The following is a 23,094-nucleotide window of genomic DNA, read 5'->3' as shown; positions in this document are numbered from 1 at the left end:
TGTCTGGTGATCAGTTGAAAGCAAAGAGTTCCTCCAGCTACACCACATATGGAGAACAGTTGATATATGTGCTTAGCAGGACAGGCCCTGCAATAGCTGTAATATGCTATTTGACATCTACAAAGTTCTTTTAAAAGCAAAAAGCATCTGACACAAGCAAGAAAATTTCACCCTCATGCAGTTGAGCACTAGCCTTTCACAGTCTGTTTCCTTTCCTTACTAAGTCTACTTCTTCAGTATTCTGGAACATGTATCCCTGGGTTTTGTTTGTCCTAAAGTGTTATATGTATTATTGCTATGACTTGCAACAAGGGAGGACAACCTGTACCCCATGCTTACTATGTAGCACTGCAACCCCCTTTTCTGTGGTCCACAGACATCCCCCCATGAAATTTGGTGTCAAAATACTTTAGGTTGATGGCATATTTTTTAAAACTGAAACAATAAGCAAAACCTATATATAGGCTTAGCAGGCTTCTTTGAAACAACTCCAACAAAGCCAAAAAAGGGCAAAATACTTGACATCCCCACCACTCTAGTGACATCATCATGCCATTGTCCCAATTTCCATCATCCTTAGAGGATGAAAATATAATTTTCAAAAAGCCAATCCTGCCAGATGCAAAAAAATTGCTCAACCCAACTACACCAAATTCTTAACCTATTGAAAATACATCTCTCATACATTATTATGATTACAGTTACAGATGAAGGATATTTTAGGGTTATGGCTATAAAAATGAAATTAAGTTTGGGTACATGCATCAGAAGTGCATAGTCATTATATCCTTTGGGTAAAAATATCCCCAACTTGCTTAGGCCTTCAGAAACATTAAGAAATTTGAAAAAGTGCTATAGCACCCATCACCAAATTGTCACCTCACAAAGAAACTGCTTAAATATAAATGCTATATTTAAGTCTTACTCCTGTATCACTTGTATGCAAATTGGAGGCTTTCATCAAAACAATTTTCTGCTATGTTTTATTGTTATTGGAAAAGAAAGACTGGAAAGTGATTTTGATGCCAGAATAAATAATAATTACTTACCACTTTACCATCTGTTGTTTCAATGCTCAGATCTGGCTGAAACTGAAGTGACTGGGAAAACAAATACGCTTTCTCAGTCCTCTCATTCTTACCCATCTCATAATCTAAATAACTGTTTCTATTTTAGTGTACCACGCATTCCAATTCACCCACAAAATAACAGCATGCATATAAGAAGCGACAAACATACCCAGGACACGAATTTGCATCACTGCTCCATGTAAACCAAAAAACATCCATAATGGTTGGGAACAATCCACGCATACTTGCATGCCTGCACTTGCTCCATTGTGACTCAAGTGCAGTTCACCTTCTGAATTCACCATGAATCCCAAGATGTCTCCACTCTGGAGAGGCACCAACACTCTACAGACAGCCCAGAACTCTTTTCGATCAACTAAAGACTCTGGATTATAAGGAAGGTCACTGGGTCTCAGGGTGCTAGGATCACAAGTAGTTACCCCATATGACAGTGTCCCAGTACGTGAAGTGTTGGATTTATTGATTTTGACAAATATAGTCTCATTGATTCTAAGTGGCCTGCTTGTGAAAACCAAAGTTCTCTCTTCTCGAGCATGCTCCAGACGGGCCACAGTCTGGTCATCCAGAATTTTAATATGGGCTCCCCTGAGCTGATGGAAGCGGAGGTCACTTTCAAGCTGAGATGGGAGGAGGTGGGAATGCTGAGAGTTGAGGGAATTCTGTGGAATAGGACACATGGCAGTCATGACATGGAAATTGTCCTCCTGTAAGTTGAGATCACAAAGGCTCACAGACAGACGAGTATCCTCAGTTTCTCTGCGCAATGAGGGTCGGCGGATAGCTGTGAACGATCTTGGACGGAGGCAATCAGGAGGAATAATTTCACTATCTGCAAACAAGGGAGGGAAAAGATAACCAAAGGTGAAGAAAGCATTTCAGTTTTGTTATCAGTTGCTCAACAAGGAATGCAAAATCTTGTTTTCTTTTAATGCCTCAATGCAATAAAGTAAATTTCAAACAATTTCCCATAAAGTAATCTCTTGTAAACATTTCAGTCACCCTTCTGAATAGACTCTCAACCAGTATCAATTGCTGGAATGGGAGGCAACACTGGGAAAGAGTAAGTAGGATCCAGTGTGAAACCTCTAAGAAGATTGCTGCAGAGTCCTGAAAACTATGCTTTGAATTTGTTCTTAGAATAGGTTTGATTGATAGGACAAGAATATCTGATAGTTGGATTTAAGAAAGATTTTAAGAAAAAGAGGAAATGTCATATTTTATTTATGTATTTATTTTTCAAATTTAGTCACTGCCCATCTCACTCAAAGAGTGACTATTATCCCTAATAGCATGAAAATGTGGGCTCATGTCATGTTTGTTTGTTTATGGTATTTATCGCCACCTTGATCCAGTAATAGAGCCCCATCATTTACAGATAATAATACAAATATATAAAGCAATTATAATAAATCTGTTAAATTAATAACAAATAACAATAACAAATTAGACTGACATGGTACCAATCATTCATTCATTCAATCAATCAATCAAACAGACCCTAAAGGCTTTCTGGAAGAGTCAGTTCTTGTAAAGGAATTTAGAGGTAACCTGGGGGAGGTATAGGACAGCTGTTAAAGGGGAGGAAGGAGCAAGCCATTAAGGAGGAACTTGGACAAGAGAGTAAATAGCCCAGAGATATAAGGAAGCATGAGAAAAAAATGTAAACTAACACCACCTTGATTTTGTTCAGTATAAGATGAACAGAGAGAAACTTGGACAAGTTTTCAAGACGCTGTTACTATACCCTACAACAATAAAGTAGCATTCCTAGAATCCCTGAGGTGTCTGTTTCTTGATCTGGCCTACCTTAAAGGGCTGCCAGCTCTTTACCAACTTCTGGAAGACATAGGTGGGAGGTGAGAGCATGACATAAGCCACATATTTGCTGTTTTCTTGATTAATTTTGATTTTATAGCATTTTGCTGCATTATTAAATTATATATATAGTATCTGAGGTTCCATTGTAATAGAAAAGTTGTGTTATTCATTAAAAAAAACTAATAGCTTTTCAAATTACTTCATTCAAAGTGACAAATAATGGGAATGATCCACAGTGGGAATTAGTTATGACTAAGTATCTTTAGGAGCTAAGGAATGAGACTCATTCATTTCTGTAAGACTTTAGTACAAGTAGACCTTGCTTACCAACTGCCTCGTACAGTGACTGTTTGAAGTTATGATGGTGCTAAAAAAAATAACTTTGTGATCAAGACACACATTTACAACCTTCGCAGCGTCTTTCACTCAGTCAGGTGTTTGCCCTTACAGTCAGTCAGCAAGCATCGTTCTGTGCCTGAGTTGTTTTCCCCCTCTCTGCAGAGCAGAGAGATTACCTAAACAAGCAATCTCTTTAGGCAATCTCTCCTGGGCCTGATCTGTTTTTTTCTTGCCCCCCACTTGCAGAGTGGAGAGATTGGAGAGGAAGGGATTACAAGAGAGTAAGCAGGCACACAATGGGGAATACACATTGAAAGGAATGCACTAGTGCCTGTTTACCTAGGTAAACAGGTAAACCTAAGTAAACAGCTGGCGCTAGTGCATTCCCTTCAATGTGTATTCCCCATTTTGTGCCTGCTTACTCTCTTGTAATCTCTTGCTCTCTAATGAATGTAAATACATACATTAATTCCCTTCTTGCTAATTATCCCAGCACCAGTGTGAGCATTCGAAAAGGTGGGGGAGTGGGGAGAAAGGAAAGCTGAAGTAAAATCATAAGCACAGTTACAGTCATGTGATTTTCCACTTAGCGACAGCATCCCTCAGCAGCCAAGTTGCTGGTCCCAACTGTGGTCACTTAAATGAGGACTACCTGTATTGATGTTTGCTTAGTATTCTCCCTGCACCAAGCTCCTTGTGTATAAATACTATTTAAACACAGAAAACAGAAAAGGTGTTCCACTGTTACTGGAATAGCATGAAGTTCATATAGCACAAAACTGATCATGCTGGATCAGTAAATCCTGAAACTCCTACCAGAATTCTACTACTGTATATCCATGTTCAAAAGTTTCCAAAATGGCTGCTGTAGCTGAGTGTTATGTTAACACTAATACTAAACAAATGTTCTTGACTATTCTTTGACATTATCTAGCTGATACTATTCAAAAAATGCACAGGAAATTGAAGTAAACCTCTAACAAGACAAATATTCAGTTCTGAGGCTCACTTACTGCTTTTCTTTATAGCAAAGCAAGAGGCCATTCTTTTTTTTTTTAATGATTTTTCTTCCAATGGTCAAAGGGATCATCAGAATAAAGTAAGAGCAGGATATTACAGAGAACCAGAATAAGACTTCTCCAGTAATTCTTTATCAGAAATCAAGCAGAGTATAGCTGTGTTTAATTGCTCCCTAAAGCACTGGCATTGTTGTGTCTGCTTTAAGACTAATGTTAAACTTAGGAATTTTGCTTTAGTTTGACATTAACTGGCTGACATCATTGAAAAATGCTCAGGAAATTGAAATAATATCTTTCATCAGAACAAACATTCAGAGAAGGTCTGTTTGTGTATTTGAGTCATAAGACATGTATGTATAATTGTGCTAAAATATAGCAAAATATCAGGCCATTTTTACTGAATGGCTTTCGCAGAACAATGGCTTTTGCAAAGCAGTGGCGCATACATGAAGCACACATCATGGGTTGCCCATCTCGGTTTTACAAGGTGTGCAGTTATTCAGATTGCCATGGTGACACTTCCGATGATTTCAAAGCTCTAGAGCAAAAGGATGGAATAATATATGTTCTGCTTTTCCTTCTGTTCTTAAGTGGTGTGTGTGTTTGTCGTGTGCATATTTAATCTGACCCTTTATCGATGAACTAGTGGGAAGGAATTTAACATAAAAACACCCTACTCTAGGAGTGTCCTACAAAATGGACAGAATTTTGGTTTTAGTGGACCTACAGCTCCTCCAAGTATATCTGTTAGATCACCCTGGGGGAAAAAAATCACCCTTGGAAGCTCCAGGGGTGCACATAGGATGTTGCCCTCTCCAAGATAAAAGTGATCTCTTAAGCCTTAGAAGAGGAAGTCTGAAAAATCCTACTGTTCCTAAAAACCTTCCAAAGGATAACTGGTCCACAGCCCTTTTCTTTCAAAGTCCAACTTGGTGGCAGAGTGCAAGAAAGCATTTGGCCCAGGAGAGATCAGAAAAGTCACACACCAGGCATTTCTATAAAAATAATTTTATTTACAGAAAGCAAACATATTTAAAAGCTTCTGCATTCTTACAGGCTCTCAGTGAGAGCTGCTTAACTCTCTACATGCCTACACAGAAGGGAAACTGAAACTAAAACAAGTCCAGGCAAGTTCTTCTCCCCAGGTGCAAAAATTAACATCTGAAAAGAGGACAATTAAATTCAACCTCTTCATCTGGCCAAAATGATTAGTTACCATAGTAACCTTAACCTGTAGTAGAAAACATTAACAGAACTGGCCAATGTTTCTATCACTCGTCTCCTCTAGGGATCAGATAGTTTGGAAACACAAGAAAAATAAGCCAGAGCTTATTTTTAGGTAGTTATTTATAACAGTAATTATTATTTTGCTTATGGTGATCAGTTATCTGTATTGTCCTTAACTGTATGTGTAATAGTTTAGTTGTCAGTTGTAACATACTCATGGCTAGCAATTAAGCAGATAAAAGTGATGATTTCCAGAACATGATCCATGATTTTCTTAGTGGACAGCTTCCACAATTAACCAAACAAAATGAAAAATAATTATTTTTTTTAACTGATAATTCAGAAATCTAGAAATCTTATTCTTTGTCAGCACTGCTAATTCTCAGAACCTCCTTGAGGTAGCAATATTCTGGCTGATAAATCTATCATAATTAAATATACACAGGAAGTGCAAGCAAAATATAATCTCATATTGCATCACAACAAATATCATTATGAGCCCATTATCACAAAAGGCACACAGTATTTGTTGCATTAATAACATAGGTGTCTGGTACAAATCACAACAATGAAAAAATGATGAAACTTACATAAAGATGTTGACATGTAACCCCCACCATTTTATATTTCAGTCCTGATATTGGACACAACTGTGTAAATAACATGGTTTGTGTTGTGATGTCAGAACACCAATTTTGTCATTTGCCCCCCTTGCCTGATTGCAGCTGCCTATGGTTAATAAACTGGTTTTTTTTCATGCAGAAGCTCAAAGTGCTGTACATAGAAGCCCTGCCTTCATTTTTTCTCACAATATGAAGTATATTGTGGCTGAGGATAGTGGTTAGCCCAGAGTCAACCCAATAAGCTTCCATAGCTAATGGTGAACTTGAATCTTTGTCCCACAGGTCCTGGTCTAACCCCTTAACTGTAATATATGTAGTAGAAATAGAAAAGTTAATTAAATCAAATCAGCTGAATTGGGATACATGTTGCAAATTTTGTATGAAAATAATATTGTTCTTCAGAAATGGCCATATCCTAAGATAATATACAACCAAATTTGCTATTCAATGGAATTATGAGGATAATGCATACAACGTGGCTACATAATTGGTTTTCCTCAATTTATTTTGTTCAGACTTCTTTTGTTTCTTGCCTGTCTTCTGGAACAACTCTGAACAATTCTGCCCCATCTTCTGTATGATAGCTTTTAAGATACTTGAAGACAGCCATCATGTCTCCCACCGTCTTCTCGTCTCCAGGCTATACATATCTAATGCTTGTAAGTTTTTTTTTTCTTCCTAGATAATTATCATCTTGGTTGCTGTGCTCTGGACATGCTCCACTTTGTCACTGTCCTTCTTAAACTATAATGCCCAGAACTGGATGCAATATTCTAGATGTGGTCTGACCATGCAGAATAGAGGAATGATGATTTTTCTTGCTTTTCAACTATGCTTCTGTTAAAAGTAGGACTACTTTTTATCTTTTTGGAGCTGTACAACACTGTTTGCTCATGTTCTGCTTGAGATCCACCACGATTCCCAAATCCTTTTCATAGTTACTGATGCCGCATATAGTTTCCCTCCGCATCCTTTAGTCAAATCAAACTTTTGTTTTTCCTTCCCAAATATAGTACTTTTGTCTGTGCTGAGGTTTTTTGTCCAATGTTCTAGCTTGTCATCTTGTTGGGGCGGGGGGGTTGTCCAATGTTCTAGCTTGTCAACATCCTTCTGAATTTTGATATTGTCCTCCAAGGTGTCTTTGCATTGTCTGCAAATCTGACAAGCATATTTTTCATCCCTTTATTCAACTCATTTATAAATATGTTGAACCAAACAGGGTCTATAATAGATTCTGAGGTCTTCCACTCAATATATCCGTTCAGCTTGATGAAAAGCCAATGGGGTACACTCAGGTATGTTAGTTCAACCAACTCTATTCCCATCTAATGATAACATGGCGCAGCACACATTTTGCCATCTTCTGTATTAAAATCTTATAGATTTTGTTGAATGCTTTGCTGAAGTCAACATAAGTTATGTCCATTATTTTCCTATAATCAACTAAACTGGTCACTCTATTAAAAAAAAGACTGCTTTGGCATGATTTGTCTTTGATGAACCCATGCTGCCTCCTGACAAGCAGTGCATTCTTTTCTAAAGTGCTTATATGTCCATGCTTCTGCTTCTAGATCTTTCAGTGGCTTTTTATACCATTGACCACGGTATCCTCCTGGACTGCTTTAGGGGGTTGGATGTCAAAGGCAGAGTTTTGTCATGGTTCCACCCTTATCATAAGGATAGGTTTCAGAGAAATACTGCTCTGAGGAAATACTGCTCCAGCTCAGCCACTGTGCGGTGATGTGCTGCTGGGTTATATTCTGTCCCTCTGCTATTCAACATCTACAAAATTAACCCCATCAACTTCAGGAAGAGTCCTGAAGTTCTGTTCAGCTGAGATATCCCCTCATAGACACAAACCACAAACCTCTCACTTGTCTGGATTCAGTTTTATCCTGTTGCATCTCATCCATTCTGCAATCTGGCTCACATAGGAACTGAGGAGTTCGGCCACACCTTCTTCTTGAAGGGAATTCAGAAACTACAAAAGGCCAGAACATAATGGTTAGAGTTCTGTCAAACACTTTCTGCGGGAAGCATGTAACACCAGCCACAGAGATGCATGCCAGCCTGAGAGAAGACTCAGTGGGAACTTACTAAGGTTAGGGTGTTCTCAGCAGCAGCACCAGCGTTTTGGAATTTTTACCCCTAAAAGCTTGGTCTGCCTTTCCGTTGCTTGTTTTAAGAAGAACTTGAGAAATATCTTTTATATTCTAGGCTTCCTCCATAAGACTGTTCTTTATTTGCTTGTAGGCTGTTTTAGACTTTTTAATGATGTTCTTTATTGCTAGGGTTTTATTAGTATTTATTGTACTCATATGTTATGAATGTAGGTAAGCTTAGTATTTATTGTTGACTATGGATATTCTTCAGAATTTTTGTTGCAGTTCACTGCCACGGTTTGTCGGAAGTGTGCAGTAAACAAATATGATAAACAAATAAATAAATAAAACACAGAATGACTTAAATAGATGTGCTTGGTGCTGTAAATTACAGGAACTATATGATGATAATTTGGAATATACTTTCTAAGACAAATAACCGTACAGCAGCACACAGTTAATAGTACATACCCCAGATATCAGATATGTGAGCTGTCCTGATTAATTGTACTAAAATGGCACGAGAGGATATTCAATGCCCCTTCAAAGGATGCCAGTGTTATAACTCAGAATTCTTAGTTTGCAACCAATCAGCCTGTAGGTAATGCCCAGAATTTTCATGCTTCCTTCATGCCACTTGATCAATTTGGCTGTATTTCAGGTATGGGAAAAGGAATTTGCAAATGTGCTTAAATGCTTTTCTGTAAGTCCCATCTGAGACGTTCAAAAGCATTTACTGAGCAGAAGGATAGGATCAGATGTTTAACTTACATGGATGGGAGCCAAACATATTTTCAACTGAAGCAATTTAAGTAATTCTATGATGTGTAGTATTGCCTACTCCATTGGTCAGTTTATCACAGAGTTTAAGATAATACTAGGAAAAAATATTAAGAAATTAGATGTTCTCATTATATAAACTGTATTACAAGTAAAAAAAGAAAAGTCTAAAATGAATACTTGGATAATCTTATTTATAAATGTAAAATTAAGCATTCCTTGCATGAGGAACAGATGCAAAGCAAATAGCTGAAATAGTAGCTCTAATTTGGTGACTTTAACTCCACAGTCTACTGAAAACTAGAATGGTACCAAGGAAAGAATTCTAGAGGTGACGGACTTGTCCCTGGGGGAGCTGGGGGTGGCGGACTTGTCCCTGGGGGAGCTGGGGGTGGCGACGACCGACAGGAAGCTCTGGCGTGAGCTGGTCCATGAAGTTACAAAGAGTCAGAAGCGACTGAATGAATAAAGAACAAAAAACCAAGGAAAGGCATCTGTAGTTTTTTATGCCAGAAGACATGCCTGAAGAATTCAACTATGGATGAATTCATGTAGTATGTTGGGTGATGGATAACTGAGAAGGAAACTTTTTTAAAAATTGTTTTATTAGTTATAAGTCCAGGAAAAGAAAAAAGAACATCACAATATGTAAATAAAATACAAATGAAGAAAGGGGAAAAAATTAAAATCTCTTCTTTCTCTCCCCCCCCCTCCCGCTTTATTTTGGGTGTGTGTCTGTGCATAACGTAAAACAGCTCATTTTTTAAACAACAACTTAAACTTCAATCACAGTCATACTGATCAGTCCTGTTGTTTTGCTGAGCATAATAAAACCATCTGACTATCCAAATATTTAATCCCAAACTTAAAAAATTGCTTTCAGTGTCAGATATGTCTTGTTCTACTATCAGATTAGAGAACTTATCGATGAAAATAACTATGCATCAAATTCTACTTTTAGGTCAGTGGTCTAAACCCATATAGTATTTCCAGAAGTACTAAAATAAAAATGGATATACATGGACATACATACATACGTATCTCATTATGTTATTTTTCTGATCAACAAAACATAACAAATCTCCCAAGTATTAAAGCTTATGTGAAATCAAGTGTGCTCATTCTCAGCTTCGATGCTGTTCAAATGGAAATTACAAACATATAAACCAGTCTTCTGACGGCCCTGTTTTGCAAATGAAGAACATTTCAATCTCATTCATAGCAGCCTCGTGTGAGCATGAGGTTTCCTAGGCACCAGCACCATCAGCAGCCATGCTAACAGCTATTCAGCTGAATGAATGGTTTAATGCTGAAAGCAGGTTGCTATGGAGAGAGTCATACAAGCAAGCAAGACGTATCAAGGGCACTGGTGCACAGGTTTAGGCAGTCTATTGCTTCTGTTAATATTTACTCTTTGCTTTCCTCCCCCCAATATGTTGCTACAGAACAAAGATTAAGTATAGCATTTGAAATATGCCAACAATCCCCATCACCTCAATACTCTTGCAAGATTCTATCAAGTAACTTCCACAGACTTCAGGGGTATCAATTACCTAAACTCATTCTCAGTTTCTCCACAACTATATATGGTCCTACAAGCTTCCATCTTCAAATAACATTCCCTTGTATTTTAATAAAAGCTCGACACTGTGACTATCTACTTTTCTTGTGTAACAAAATACTGTTCCTCATATTGCTTGATAATAATATTAAGAATTCAAACGTTGGGGTTGAATTTTTTTCTATCTTTACAAAGTATTTCTATCTTTACAAAGTATTATGTTTTCAGGAATATAGAAATCTGTTATTTCTTTAGGTTTAAAGGTGGGCAACATGGTGTCAGTTAGCATCAAACTATTCACAAACCCTACATATCTTCCAAAATTAAATAACAATTAACTTAAAACTAATTAAATGGCTATAATCTCCAAATTATGAAATCTCATGCGTTTTCAGACAAAAATACTGAATCTTGTGAAATGTTATATGAGAACATTTTGGCCTTCTCACATTAGATCACATGCTGCTTGGAATCTGTAGGAAAGAACAGGGCTGGAAAACCACCAGATGATGGGTCACAGTTATGGTTTAAATCTATTGCTTGTGCCTGGAAATTCATTCTTATTTCCTTGTGAATCATCCTTTTTCCTTCCTGCATCTAGCTTCTTTATTTTTTCAGTTCTCTGTACAGCTCATAGGAAAAAAACAGAGCATATATACAGATGTTTTCTTATGGATCAAGAATGTCGTCCTAGCTGCATGAGAAAACTGGGGAACTTTTTCAACAATATTTTCTGTCAGTCAGGTACTACAGAGAAATGCCAGAACAGTGATAAACCTATCACCACTAGGAGGTAGTATGCTGCACCTGTTCCCAAAGAGTCCACTTTAAAATGCCTGGGGGACGTATACCAAAGGCCTATATGACTGCTCTGCCCCTTTCCTTTACTAATGCCCTCTTCCAGAGGGATAAGCCATCAATGGGGGAGGAGAATGTTTGATAGATCTCTATATTAATAGATCTATCTTTATATTAATATTAATTTCTATATTAATTGACTGTTGCATAAGTGGCTCAAAACAACTATCAAAAGATGGCAACACATAATAGACCCAATCCTACAATTTTGGGTATTAGTATAAGAAATACTACCTATTTTTGATGCCAGGTGTTTTTTAATTGGTTTCTCATTACATTTAAAAGAAAATCTTTCAGATATTGAAGAAACAGCATATAGTTGATTAACAGAATACACACTCTGCATGTAAAAGATCTCAGGTGTAATCCAGGTGTAAACCTAGTGGCCAACAGATTGGAAGAGGTCAATATACATTCCAATACAAAAAAAGGAGACTTAACAGTGTGAAAACTATCATACAATATCCTTAATATCACATACTAGCAAAATAATGCTTAGGATTACTCCACACAAATTAGAGCCCTACACGGAAAAGAAAATGCCAGATGTTCAAGCTGGCTTTAGAAAAGGCCAAGGAACACGAGACATTATTGTTGATGCTTACTGGATACAGTAACTGAGAAAGCCAAAGAGTACCATAAAGAAGTCTATATGTGCTTCATTGATTATAGAAAGGCCTTTGATTGTGTCAATCATGTCAAGCTATGGAATGTGTTGAGAAAAAGGGTAATCTCAGAACATCTCATGGTTCTCATGCGAAACCTATATACAGGTGAGGAAGCCTTAATACAGACAGAACGTAGTGAAACAGACTAGCTCCAGGTTGGCAAAGGAGTGAAACAAGGCTGTATACTCTCCCCTTATTTATTCAACCTATATGCTGAGTATATATTTTGAGAAGCTAGTTTGGAAGAAGATGAGCGTGATTTTGAAATTGGAAGAAGAAACATCAAGAACATGCACTATGCTGATGCCCCAACCTGATAGCCAAAAATGCAAAGGATATGCAATCTCTAGTAATGAAAATCAAGGAGTAAGGTGAAAAAATGAGACTAACATTAAATATAAGAGGAACAAATTAATGACAACAGATACAACAATCAGCCTTAGAACTGACAGTGAAGATACTGAAGTGGTGGACAGCTTCTGCCTTTTAGGATCAACCATCAACAGTAAAGGAACAATGCAATGAAGAAGTACCAGAGTTGCATTTGGTAGAGCAGCCACGAAGGCCTTGGAAAAGATATTCACATGCCCTGAGGTGTCCTACACCTACAAAGATTAGAATAGTGTAAGCAATAGTATTCCCTGTAACACTCTATGGAAGTGAAAGTTGGACTTTGAAGAAACAGGATAGAAAAAATATTGACACTTTTGAAATTTGGTGTTGGAGAAAACACGGAAAGCCAAGAAAACCAATGCATCAAAAAACAAATCAACCCAGAGTTCTCACTCAAGGCACAAATGACCAGGCTCATATTAACTTGTTTTGGAGGACACGTTATGCAAAGACCTAGCTCTCTGGAGAAGGCTCTAATGCTGGAAAAGGTGGGAAGAAAGAGGAGAAGAGGATAATCAACAGCAAGGTGGATGGACTCAGTTACATTGGTAATGGCACACCATTAGAAGACCTGAAGGATCAGATTAGGGACTAATTGTCATGGGGAAAATATATGTGGTCACTAAGAATCAACACCAAATCTAAGATTTATATGAAGCAATAGCCAATTAATTCTCCTTTTAGGTGCAACATGAAATTAATTTCCTTATGCCAGCTGCAACGGAGATGTGCAAAATATGGGGAATGCCATGCTTTAAAATGTGCACCAATAGTCTGTCATAACAAAAGTTATTTTATTAATGATATTTATTTTCATAGTAATTTCTGGCTTCCAATCTTGGAATTGTTTGCTTGATCTTGGATGTCCTTATAAACAAAATGTAAAAATGTAAAAAAAGTCTCAAGCAGCATTTTTCAATATGGTATAATAAGTTTGTTCAAGCAAAATATGACTTAAATGCCACAGAAATGTATTTAAACATTTTATTAATAAAATATGCATTGCCATATTTAATGGCAAAGTTTAGAAATGTTTTAAAACTAATAGCAACTTATGGACTCAACTATTTTTCATAATTTTGGCAGTCCTGGACTGTGTGTATGGTAGCCTGCATCACCTTCAGTCTTCAAGTCGAATGGACTGTTTCCAGGGTCATAGCCGTATAACGCTGTGGCAGCAAAAAAAAAAAAAAAAAAAACAGGAGCACATAGCATCTCAAAAGCTAATGGAATCATTATATATCTGTGGAAGAGCACAAGTTTTGCATGCAGAAAGTAACAGGTTGAACAACAGATAATGTGGAAGTCCTCCACCAGTAACCTTAAAGAGATTCTGACATGCAGAATAGACATTAGACTACATCCTCCTCAGTGACAGAACCAGACTAATGGGATTAGGGTGAGATGGGGTATGTTACCCTTCATGAATTTGGGCCACCAACCATTTCCGGGGGGAAGGGACAGATGATGTTGCCTTCTATTCATCTCCAGCTCACCATGGATAGGAAGTCTGCTGTGTTTTCCTGCTCTAGGATGACAGTAATGCCTGCTGTGTTTTACATTGTTTTAGGCAAACCACTGCAGTTTGATTAGCTACTGCACAGAGGCAGAAACATTCAGCTCATTTTTCCACCTTTCCTTCAAGATGGTCTGCTGAAGCTTCTGAGTGGCTTAGTGATTATGACACTTGCTTGACATGCAGAATGTCCCTGTTTTGAAACCTGGCACTAATGGTTTTTCACACACACACACACACACACACACACAAACACACAGTATTTTTCTTTCTCCGAGCTACCTACTTTTCCACTGGGGTTTAAAAAAAAAAGTCCACTGATATACCATTTCACAGTTTTTCCAGCCACTTAAGTTAAAAGGGTTTCACTTCCAGCTCCAGGATAGTAGTCCAGTCAGGGACATTCTCCATTTCAAATGTTATAACCACTAAACCACTGAGAAAGATCTGTAATAAAAGCAGCAGCAGCAAATAAACCTGGAAAATGCAAGAAAGGAATTTTTATTTTAAAGCTGGTTGCTGTTCCTGCATATATGTTCATTTTGAAGCTTTAACTTTGAATATATACATTTAATTTCACTTTGTATACATGTATTTCTGCATGTGTATGTGTGTGTGTATACATGTATGTGTGTTTTTATATAAATGCCTGGCAATTGCTTTTCTGGAATGGAAAGCTAGGAGGACGCAACAGCTGGGGACTTGTCCAATGGGGAGCTACAGTAGCCTACAGTCTGGACTGAATCCTTTGCAAGTTGCTGCCAAAACAGCTCAGTCTGAACATGTTTGCCGTTAACCAACGTAAGCCAGCAGTAGTACAGATAGAAGCAGCTCAAGCTTGATGTGCAGATTTGCTCACTCAAACACTGAAGCAGATCCTACTTTATTATATATTTTATATAGATAAGGTTAAGAGCATAATGTTGCCTTTCATTAAGAAAATTCCTGCATGCCCCAGTAAATTATATTTTAGATATATACTGGATAAGAAAGACCCAAGCACCATGCTCCACATTTTGTTATTTCACCTGTAGGACTGGGCATCAACTTAAAGCCAAGTAGAATGGTAGTACTTGGATGTACATATGCAAGATATTAATCCCTCTAACTCTTACTATGTTGTATTGTGAGTGTTATTGTAAATCCTGATTGCCATTTAATTACTCATTTATGTTGTAATATCTGTCTTGTCTGTCTGTCTGCCTCTTTATCTATATCTGTCTAACCTAACTATCTATCTATCATGATGTAGAAATGGCTTGGCATGGATTAAAGAAGCTTTCTCTGTTCCTATGTGCCATAAAGTCAAATGACAATAAAATACAAAAAGCCTGTAATAACTCTATATAAAGCTTATCATTTCTGAGTGTGTGAGCATGTACATGCCAACTGAGTCCTTATCTCATTAAAGGTTTATGCCAAAAACAAAGTTTCTAAGATGTAATAATGCTCTCCATTGCTGTATTGCTCTTGATCTTCTTGACCTCTGGCAACAAGAACAGTGACTGGAGGACAAGCACAGTAGCATATGGAGTTCAAAAGAGATCAAGAGATTATCATATATGGATGGCTATATCATTTCAGAAATTGCCATGGTTAGAAATGGCCTGAGCCTCTTGTTCAGTCAGTGGACAAAGAATTAGAGTATTTCTTCTCAACAATATAAGGATATAGCAGCTCATAAGAATGCCGTATTTTTCAGATTTGCACCTACCTAATAGTTGCACTCCACGAGTGAGTCCATACACATCAATCAAAGCCCACAGTGGTTCAGTTGTCCTTACCCCACTGAAGAACAACATGGCAGCAGAATCATTAACGCGATAAAATACACGTCCCTTTTTATCCACCCAGAATGCTATGATATTTCCTTCATTTGCAAACTCTTCTGGAAGGGCCTTAGCCCAGAATCCGCTTTGAGAAACCAGATCTGGGCATGCATACTTGGGCAGAGTTTCTGGGTTAATCCTAGAGGGATCTTTGGATGTAAATCCAAGTCGAAGAGCTCCGCTCCAACAACACTGCTTCTTTGTGATCTAAAAGGGGGAAACAGGAACAGGAACAATACAATTATTTTGCATTTTTTCAAAAATTAAGAACTTTTAATATCGCCGTCTTGGATTTTATATTTTATATTTATATTTATATTTAAGAGGTACTGTTTTTATTGTATTTTAATCTGTATTTAGTTTTAATTTTATTGTAAACCACCTAGGGTCTGTCTTTTGAGGGAGATGAGCGGTGACGAAATTTGAAATATGAATGAATGAATAAATATTTATTAGGTGTGCATAGGCTTGGGAATATGAATGGATAAGGATGTATAACACATCTAACAATCTGATGATGGGTATATATGGAGGAAGGAACTGTCCTTGCACAAGGTGTGGAAATATTAGGCATGAATATAATATGTTATGAGAGAAGAAGTCTCATTAAGAACTTCATTCCTGCTTTGTGAGAGGAATAAGAACGTGATACAAAATAACAATATATTATGTGGGTTCCCAATCATCATAGTGATATCTAGTGGCAATTTCATGGTAATTCAGTTGTTATCAGGACTTAATCCATATAATGCAATCTTTGCCTATAATTCTGATCTGCCTATTCCTGGGCAAACATCTATTGATTTAATATTTTCTACGTTTTCTATCACGAAGTAGCAATCCATTCACCAACAGGAATTCCCACTATTCCCATGATTACAGAAACAGAATCATAGAATACTGTGTATAGAATCTGAGCACTAATATACACAAGAACGGGAATTGGCTTTTGGGGCTTTTCAGTTCAACCTTTTGCTCAGTGAGGAAATCCCAATTTAAGCATCCCTGGCAAATGGCTGACTAGCCTCCATCGAACACATCCAGTAAAACAGAATTTGCCACATCTTTGGGTAACTGATTCCACTATTGAACTGATTTACTGCTAGAAATATATTTTTCTAATATTCAGTTGGAAAATGCTTTTCTGTAACTTAAATTCATTATTTCAGGAGAGAACAAATCTTGACCATTAGTCTCTCTGCCTACAGCACAACTTGCAACTGGGTGGGGTCAGGGCATGTATGATTTTGCTGCCCTGTCCATGCACTGATGAGCACATGGAGAATGTTAAGTAACACTCACATGTTTATATTTAATTCTTCATATAGCATTCCAAGTGTAAGAGGATTCTTTTCAAGCAAACTAATTACACCTCTAACAATTTAAGGAATTAAATTCTATTCTCCAGAGAACAATGTCAGAAAGCTGACTGCAGGCTGAACATTTTAGAAGTCTGCCATTGCAGATATTGGACACAATCAGTAAACATTTTGGGTGGGAAAGACTTTGGGGAGAATCTACCCATAAAGTTTTAAAGATAAAACAGAGATAATACCAAGATATGGTGGATCTTAAATGTTTCTAAACCCAACAGCAATACAATAAATATTTAATGACAAAAATAAAGTTTAAGCAATAATATTTAAGCAGGCTTCTTTGCTTAATTACTTGTTTCTTTGCTTAATTACTTGTTTAGAGAAGGATTTTTACTATTAATGAAGCATCATTCAACAAAAGCATGACTGTTGGTTCCACATTTATTTAATATAATTTTATATCCTTATTCACATCCTGTAATGGTCATGCCTATGCAAAATTTTAATGAAAGAGAGAGAGAGAAGAGATCATGTGCTAGGACATTTTAAAATTAACTTTATAGATGTGGAGAAGCAAAAAAATATCTAGCCATCCTTTCCAGCACTCAAAAGAAAACAGGCAAGCAGATTTTCCTGGGAAAAGAAAGACCAGCTATTGGTACCACAATACTAGTACAAAGTTCCTTAGCTGATCAAATAATTTCTTCCTGCCCCATCAACTCTAGACATAAGTCACGCTTCCAAGTGATTCAATTTGTTCTTAAAATATAGGAAAGAAAACAATGAAAATGTTGATACAATCCTGATACTGGACCAGGATTGCTAGTCCTATCTGCTAAAGCTGCAAATTTTCTCAGGAATAAAAATAGTAACCTCCAGCAGAACAGAATGTAATTCCTACTAACTAGGTATCTGAACAAAAAAGTTAAATCTCTGAATACTCTATCTTTGTTCCTGCAAAGAGAACAAAACCAAATTTTTTTCCAGGTCTCAGGGAGAAGTTCATTCCAGAGGACAGTCACTGTAACGGAGAAGGTACGCTTCCAGGGTCCCAATAAACAGCATTGCTTAATCAAAGGAACTCAGAACACACCAAACTCTGCTGATTGAATCGGCTGGGTAGATGTTATGGATTATAGGCAGTCCCTCAAGTAACCAGGCCCTATGCCATATAGGGCTTTATAGGTCACAACCAGTTCCATGAATTGTACCTGGAAGCAAACTGGCAACCAGTGCAGCTCACAAAGCAGAGGTGTTACATGGGCATACCAAGGAATGGCCATTACTGCCTATGCTGCTCCATTCTGAACCAGTTGAAGCTTCCAGGTGGTTTTCAAGGGCAGCCCCATAAAGAGCACATTGCAGTAGTTAAGCCACAAGGTGACCAGGGTGTAAGTGATTGTCTGAAGGGTGTTCCGATTTAGGAAAGGGCACAACTGATGGAGCTGTGCAAAGTCAAAGAAGACCCGAGATGCACACCACTTGAATGGGAAGTGTTACTTATAAAGTGACAGAAAGTGACAGGAAGGATGTTAGTGGGCATTTGCTCACAAGGTCATATCATACCTGCCCTGAATCACATGTACAGACTACCAATAAGTTTATAGAACAAATCAAAATATTGGTAACTACCCTAAATGGCTCAGGATACCCCTGAGACTCCCTGCTCCCATACTGACCTATCTGCAGGCTAAGATCTATTAGAATAGAGTGGAATATTTCTCTAAAAAGTGGTCCATTTTAAATGACATACTTTGATGTGTACCCTAAAGGCTCACTAACTGTGCATTCCCTCTTTCATCCTGCTAGCACTCTGTTAAATTGCATGGAGAATGGAAGAAAGTAGAATAATTAAATATACTAGTGCTCAGATTCTATACACAGCTTGCATCATCACATCACTTTTCTGTTGGTCCTCTCTCTCCAGCTACAGGAATTATATTTTCATTGGGTTGTATAAAAATCTGAAGGAGGGACATGATTCTCTTGTTCTATGGAAAACCTGGAACTTGGGAAAATGTATTTAATTGTATTGCACAGAACAAGGCAAGAGTGAAACCAAGGAGCTGAAATTAACAACAATGCCGACTAAAGAGCCCTGGGAAGTTTACTCTTCCACAGAGCTTATGCATTTGTTTATTAGGGCAGGGAATATCACAAATGCTGCAGATTCATCATAAAGTAGCTCATTTCATCATAGAGTTAAGAGTACCATACAGTTTTCTTTGTCTCTTTGCTACCATCTAGTGGTCAGATGGATTTTTGGAGCCCAGATATGGTAGCCCTAGAGATGTGTGAAGGCTATTTCTGCAAAATATGGGGTCCCCTTCAATATGGAAACGTATGAGAAAACACTGCAAAGACTGTCATGCCAAATCAAATTTTGTGTTCAAAAAACAGTAAGTGGGAAGAAGCACCAGCTCACCTTAAGCCTGATTTGCTCGTAGATTACTATTGGCCTGTTGCTGAAGGTGATGGCATTGCAGAAACTTGCCTGTCGCTTGACCACTTTCTGGGCGGTATCCATGATGATCTGTGACCCCTTGGTGTGAGGGTGGAAAAGCAGTGGGCTGACTGAGAGTGTCCCACACTGTGAGATGGGTAGACAGTGTTTTTGCTTGTGGTGGCATCGATGAGAGGAAGAAGGAAAGGGCCCACCAATGGAATCTGAGGCAAAAACGAAAAGAGAAAGCTAATCTTTAAAACAAACAAACAAACAAGAACCGCCATTAGTGAAAGACGTTGAATGAAATCATTGCTGAGCTCTGAGGCTTATCTACAAAAAACTGCAATATAACATAAACTACAATATAACATAAACTACAATATAACATAAAAAACTAAAACATAACCATACATATTTAAGTTAAAGGTATATGCAGCATTCAAAACCCTACTCTGTAGCTCCCAAAATCTTCTTTGGTGACAATTACTTAATATCAGTAGTGCAAAACAAATTCTGCAAAACAAATTCTAGATGGAACTACATAGAGAAGGGAGAGAACAAGTGTACTATATTTTCACAGGCAAAAAAGCAATTTGCTGGCAGATTTTTACTAAATCTGGAAATCTTTAGAAAACATGTAAGAATATATAGTAAAAATACAGCGTTTAATGAGCTTGGTTGTTTGCTTGCAGACGTTTCATTACCCAAATAGGTAACATCATCAGTGCACTGATGGTATTACCTAGTTGGGTAATGAAACATCTGCAAGCAAACAACCAAGCTCAAAGAGCACCAAGGACTCCACAGTTCAACCCTGAGCTACATATATTCTCTTCTATTGGAACAAAATTTAATATAAGTAATTAAACAAGTTTTAGGATGTTTAATCTACATCCTGTTTCAGGCTAGTGGAATTTAATTCCTTGATCTTTCTTGACTTTGGTTAAGTATTTTGACCACTTGTATGCATAAGCTTTGTCCTATACATCCTATGAAAAAGTCCAACATTCGAGAGTAGAACACATGTCCACCCAAAAGATCTGAAGTTCAAATCTTAGCATCTTCAGGTAGACTTGTCAGAATCCTGAAACATCTGTTACCAGACTGACCTTTTCAAGCCTGGTGCCCTCTAAATATTTTGGACTTCAACATCTTCAAAACTGTTTGTAGATGTTGAGATGGTAGGGATAAGGAATGCTGAATTATATGGACCAATAATTTAATTCATTAAAGTACTGCAACCACTAACCTGACATAAAACCATATAAAAGCTAAGAGCTGGAGATACCTAAAAGTTAAGAACAATATGCTTTGTATCAAATCAAACCTTTATTACAGCCTATGGGCCAGAAAGCACAACAATAAAGTACACAGACATTATTAATAAAACTTTTAAAAAATGCAATAAAATTATATAAAATACATAATTATAGTAACTGTAGTACAAATAGCAGTGGCTATCACCAAAATTTGTGCTAAACCTCAACCATAGGTAGGACCGATACAACAAATGATAGCACAAAATCAGGCAACCTGGAAAGGTATGTCAGGGTCCTGGTCAGGTAGAAGCAGTGACAGATAGACATTGTGCTCTGTACCAGGGTAGTTCTTTAAAATTAGAGAGAGAGAGAGAGAGAGAGAGAGAGAGATATTCCTTGATTCCCTATAGGGGGAGAGCAACAAGGGAGCATATGGCTTAGAGATTCCACAGAACCATCTCCACATGGACATAAGCATTGCTGTAGAGGGATGTTTTTATATTGTCTCCACAGAACTGCAGAGGGTGGAACATCCAACCTGGCCAAGGTGAACAACCCTCAAAATTTCAGAATTAGAATTGAAGAGAGACAAGATGATAGCACATTCTTCATTTGAGAAGAATCCATCAATGGTAGGGCTGGATACTAGGCTTAAACTAGTTTGAAAATCAATATCCCAGATATGTTTTTTAAGATGACCCCCATTTCAAACCTAATGGACAGACGCTTTCCAAAGAGAGTCCTAAAGACCAGAGTTTGTTATTAGCTTTTGTTAGCCAGGTTGATTTAAAATGACCTCTGAGAACCAGTAGCGCCAGACCCACAGGAGAAAAAAATCAATTTCAACCAGAAATTAAGGAGAGAGAACCAGGCTCTGGCACTCACAGAAACCATACCTGTCTCTAACTGTAAAACAGCATTCTTGATGCATCTTAGAACTGCAAGTATTGTTCTTATACATTTGGACTGGACAGCTTCCAAGATATTAAACTTTGTAAAATGCAGATAGGAACACCATAAAGAAGCTGAGAGATGACCAAAAACCTTGCAAGCTACAGGAATAAAATGTGCCCCCTTTGAATAGAAGAATCTTAAGACAGCTGTGGAGCTACATTGGGCCACACTTGCCTGATAGGAGAAATGTGTGCTCCAATATAAGGAAGTCTGGAACTGCACCCCAAGGTCTTTATAAGTATGTACCTACTCTATTGGGGTCCCATTAATTTGCCATTTATGTAACCTACTGTTATGTTGTGCAAATGTTAGCACTTTAGTTTTTTGATAATTTGCTACAAGTTCTTCTTTTAGGCAAAGGGAAGCCAATGCCCTCAGTGCCCTTCTCATTTCCACTTGGGAGACAGACAAAATTACTACATCGGCTGCATATAGCAAGGCCGGAATTGCATGATCTGCTAACGTTGGAGAGTGATGATCAGAAGATGAAAGAGCCTGAATCATTGAATTGATGTACAAATTAAAAAGGAAGGGGGCTAGAATATACCCTTGCCTTAGCCCTCTTTTGGTGGAAACAGCTTCCAAGGGGAAAAACTGGCTCTCAATGAGATATCAGAATAAAGAGTAAGAAGGAGTGATCTTTTATCCATTGAGGATTCCTGAAGTTGAGCCTCTTGCTTGGAATCAGATCAAAAGCTGATTTGAAATCCACAAAGGCTGCAAAAAGAGTGCCTTTGGGCAGTAAACTGTACTTTCCAGCTAAGTGGTGCAAGACCAGACAGTGGTCTAAGGTTGAACAGTCCTCTCTAAATCCCGCCTATTCCTCAACAAGAATATTTTCACTTTGGACCCAATCCAACAGTTTTAAATAAAGATATTTTACATATAGTTTGCTTATTGTATAAAGCAAGCTAACTGATCTATAGTTGGCAGGGTGAAGTCTATTTCCTGTATTCTTATAGAGAGGGATAACTATGGCGTCATTCCACTCAGATGGAAAATGTGCTGTGCTATTAATATAAGTAAAAAGAGCAGCCAGCACTAGGCCCACCAATCTTTCTTTTAGCAACTCTGGAGGGATGAAATCACCTCCAGGAGCTTTTCCAGATTTCAATTGTACAATGAGATCCTTAGCCTCAGCTATAGACAGAGGAGGCCATTCAGGAGAAGTCACCATTGGGTGGGGAACAACCACTGGATTATTGTAATGGTATGTGGGAATGACCTTGAGAGGTGAGGGGAAGAGGTGCTGCCTAGAGAACAATCAGAGAAAAGGGGGAGGAGCTCACAACTGC

At 37.8% G+C, this 23,094-nt stretch overlaps 1 protein-coding gene across 2 annotated transcripts in view; it reads right to left on the bottom strand.

Moving 5' to 3' along the window:
* NEURL1 (neuralized E3 ubiquitin protein ligase 1) overlaps positions 1–23,094 on the bottom strand; it is a 140,311-nt gene that overhangs the window by 12,995 nt on the left and 104,222 nt on the right. For both annotated transcript variants that reach the window (XM_063307112.1, XM_063307113.1), the window contains exons 2-4: positions 19,566–19,807; positions 15,710–16,031; positions 1,240–1,920 (exon numbers count right to left, since the gene is read on the bottom strand). In XM_063307112.1, coding sequence (XP_063163182.1) covers positions 1,240–1,920; positions 15,710–16,031; positions 19,566–19,807 — 1,245 coding nt within the window. The remainder of the gene's footprint in view (positions 1–1,239; positions 1,921–15,709; positions 16,032–19,565; positions 19,808–23,094) is intronic.

The sequence above is a fragment of the Candoia aspera genome, chromosome 6, assembly GCF_035149785.1.
Source record: "Candoia aspera isolate rCanAsp1 chromosome 6, rCanAsp1.hap2, whole genome shotgun sequence".
In the NCBI taxonomy this organism is placed as follows: domain Eukaryota; kingdom Metazoa; phylum Chordata; class Lepidosauria; order Squamata; family Boidae; genus Candoia; species Candoia aspera.
Note: the sequence above shows the minus strand (reverse complement) of the source record. Positions and strands in the feature narration are given on the sequence as shown.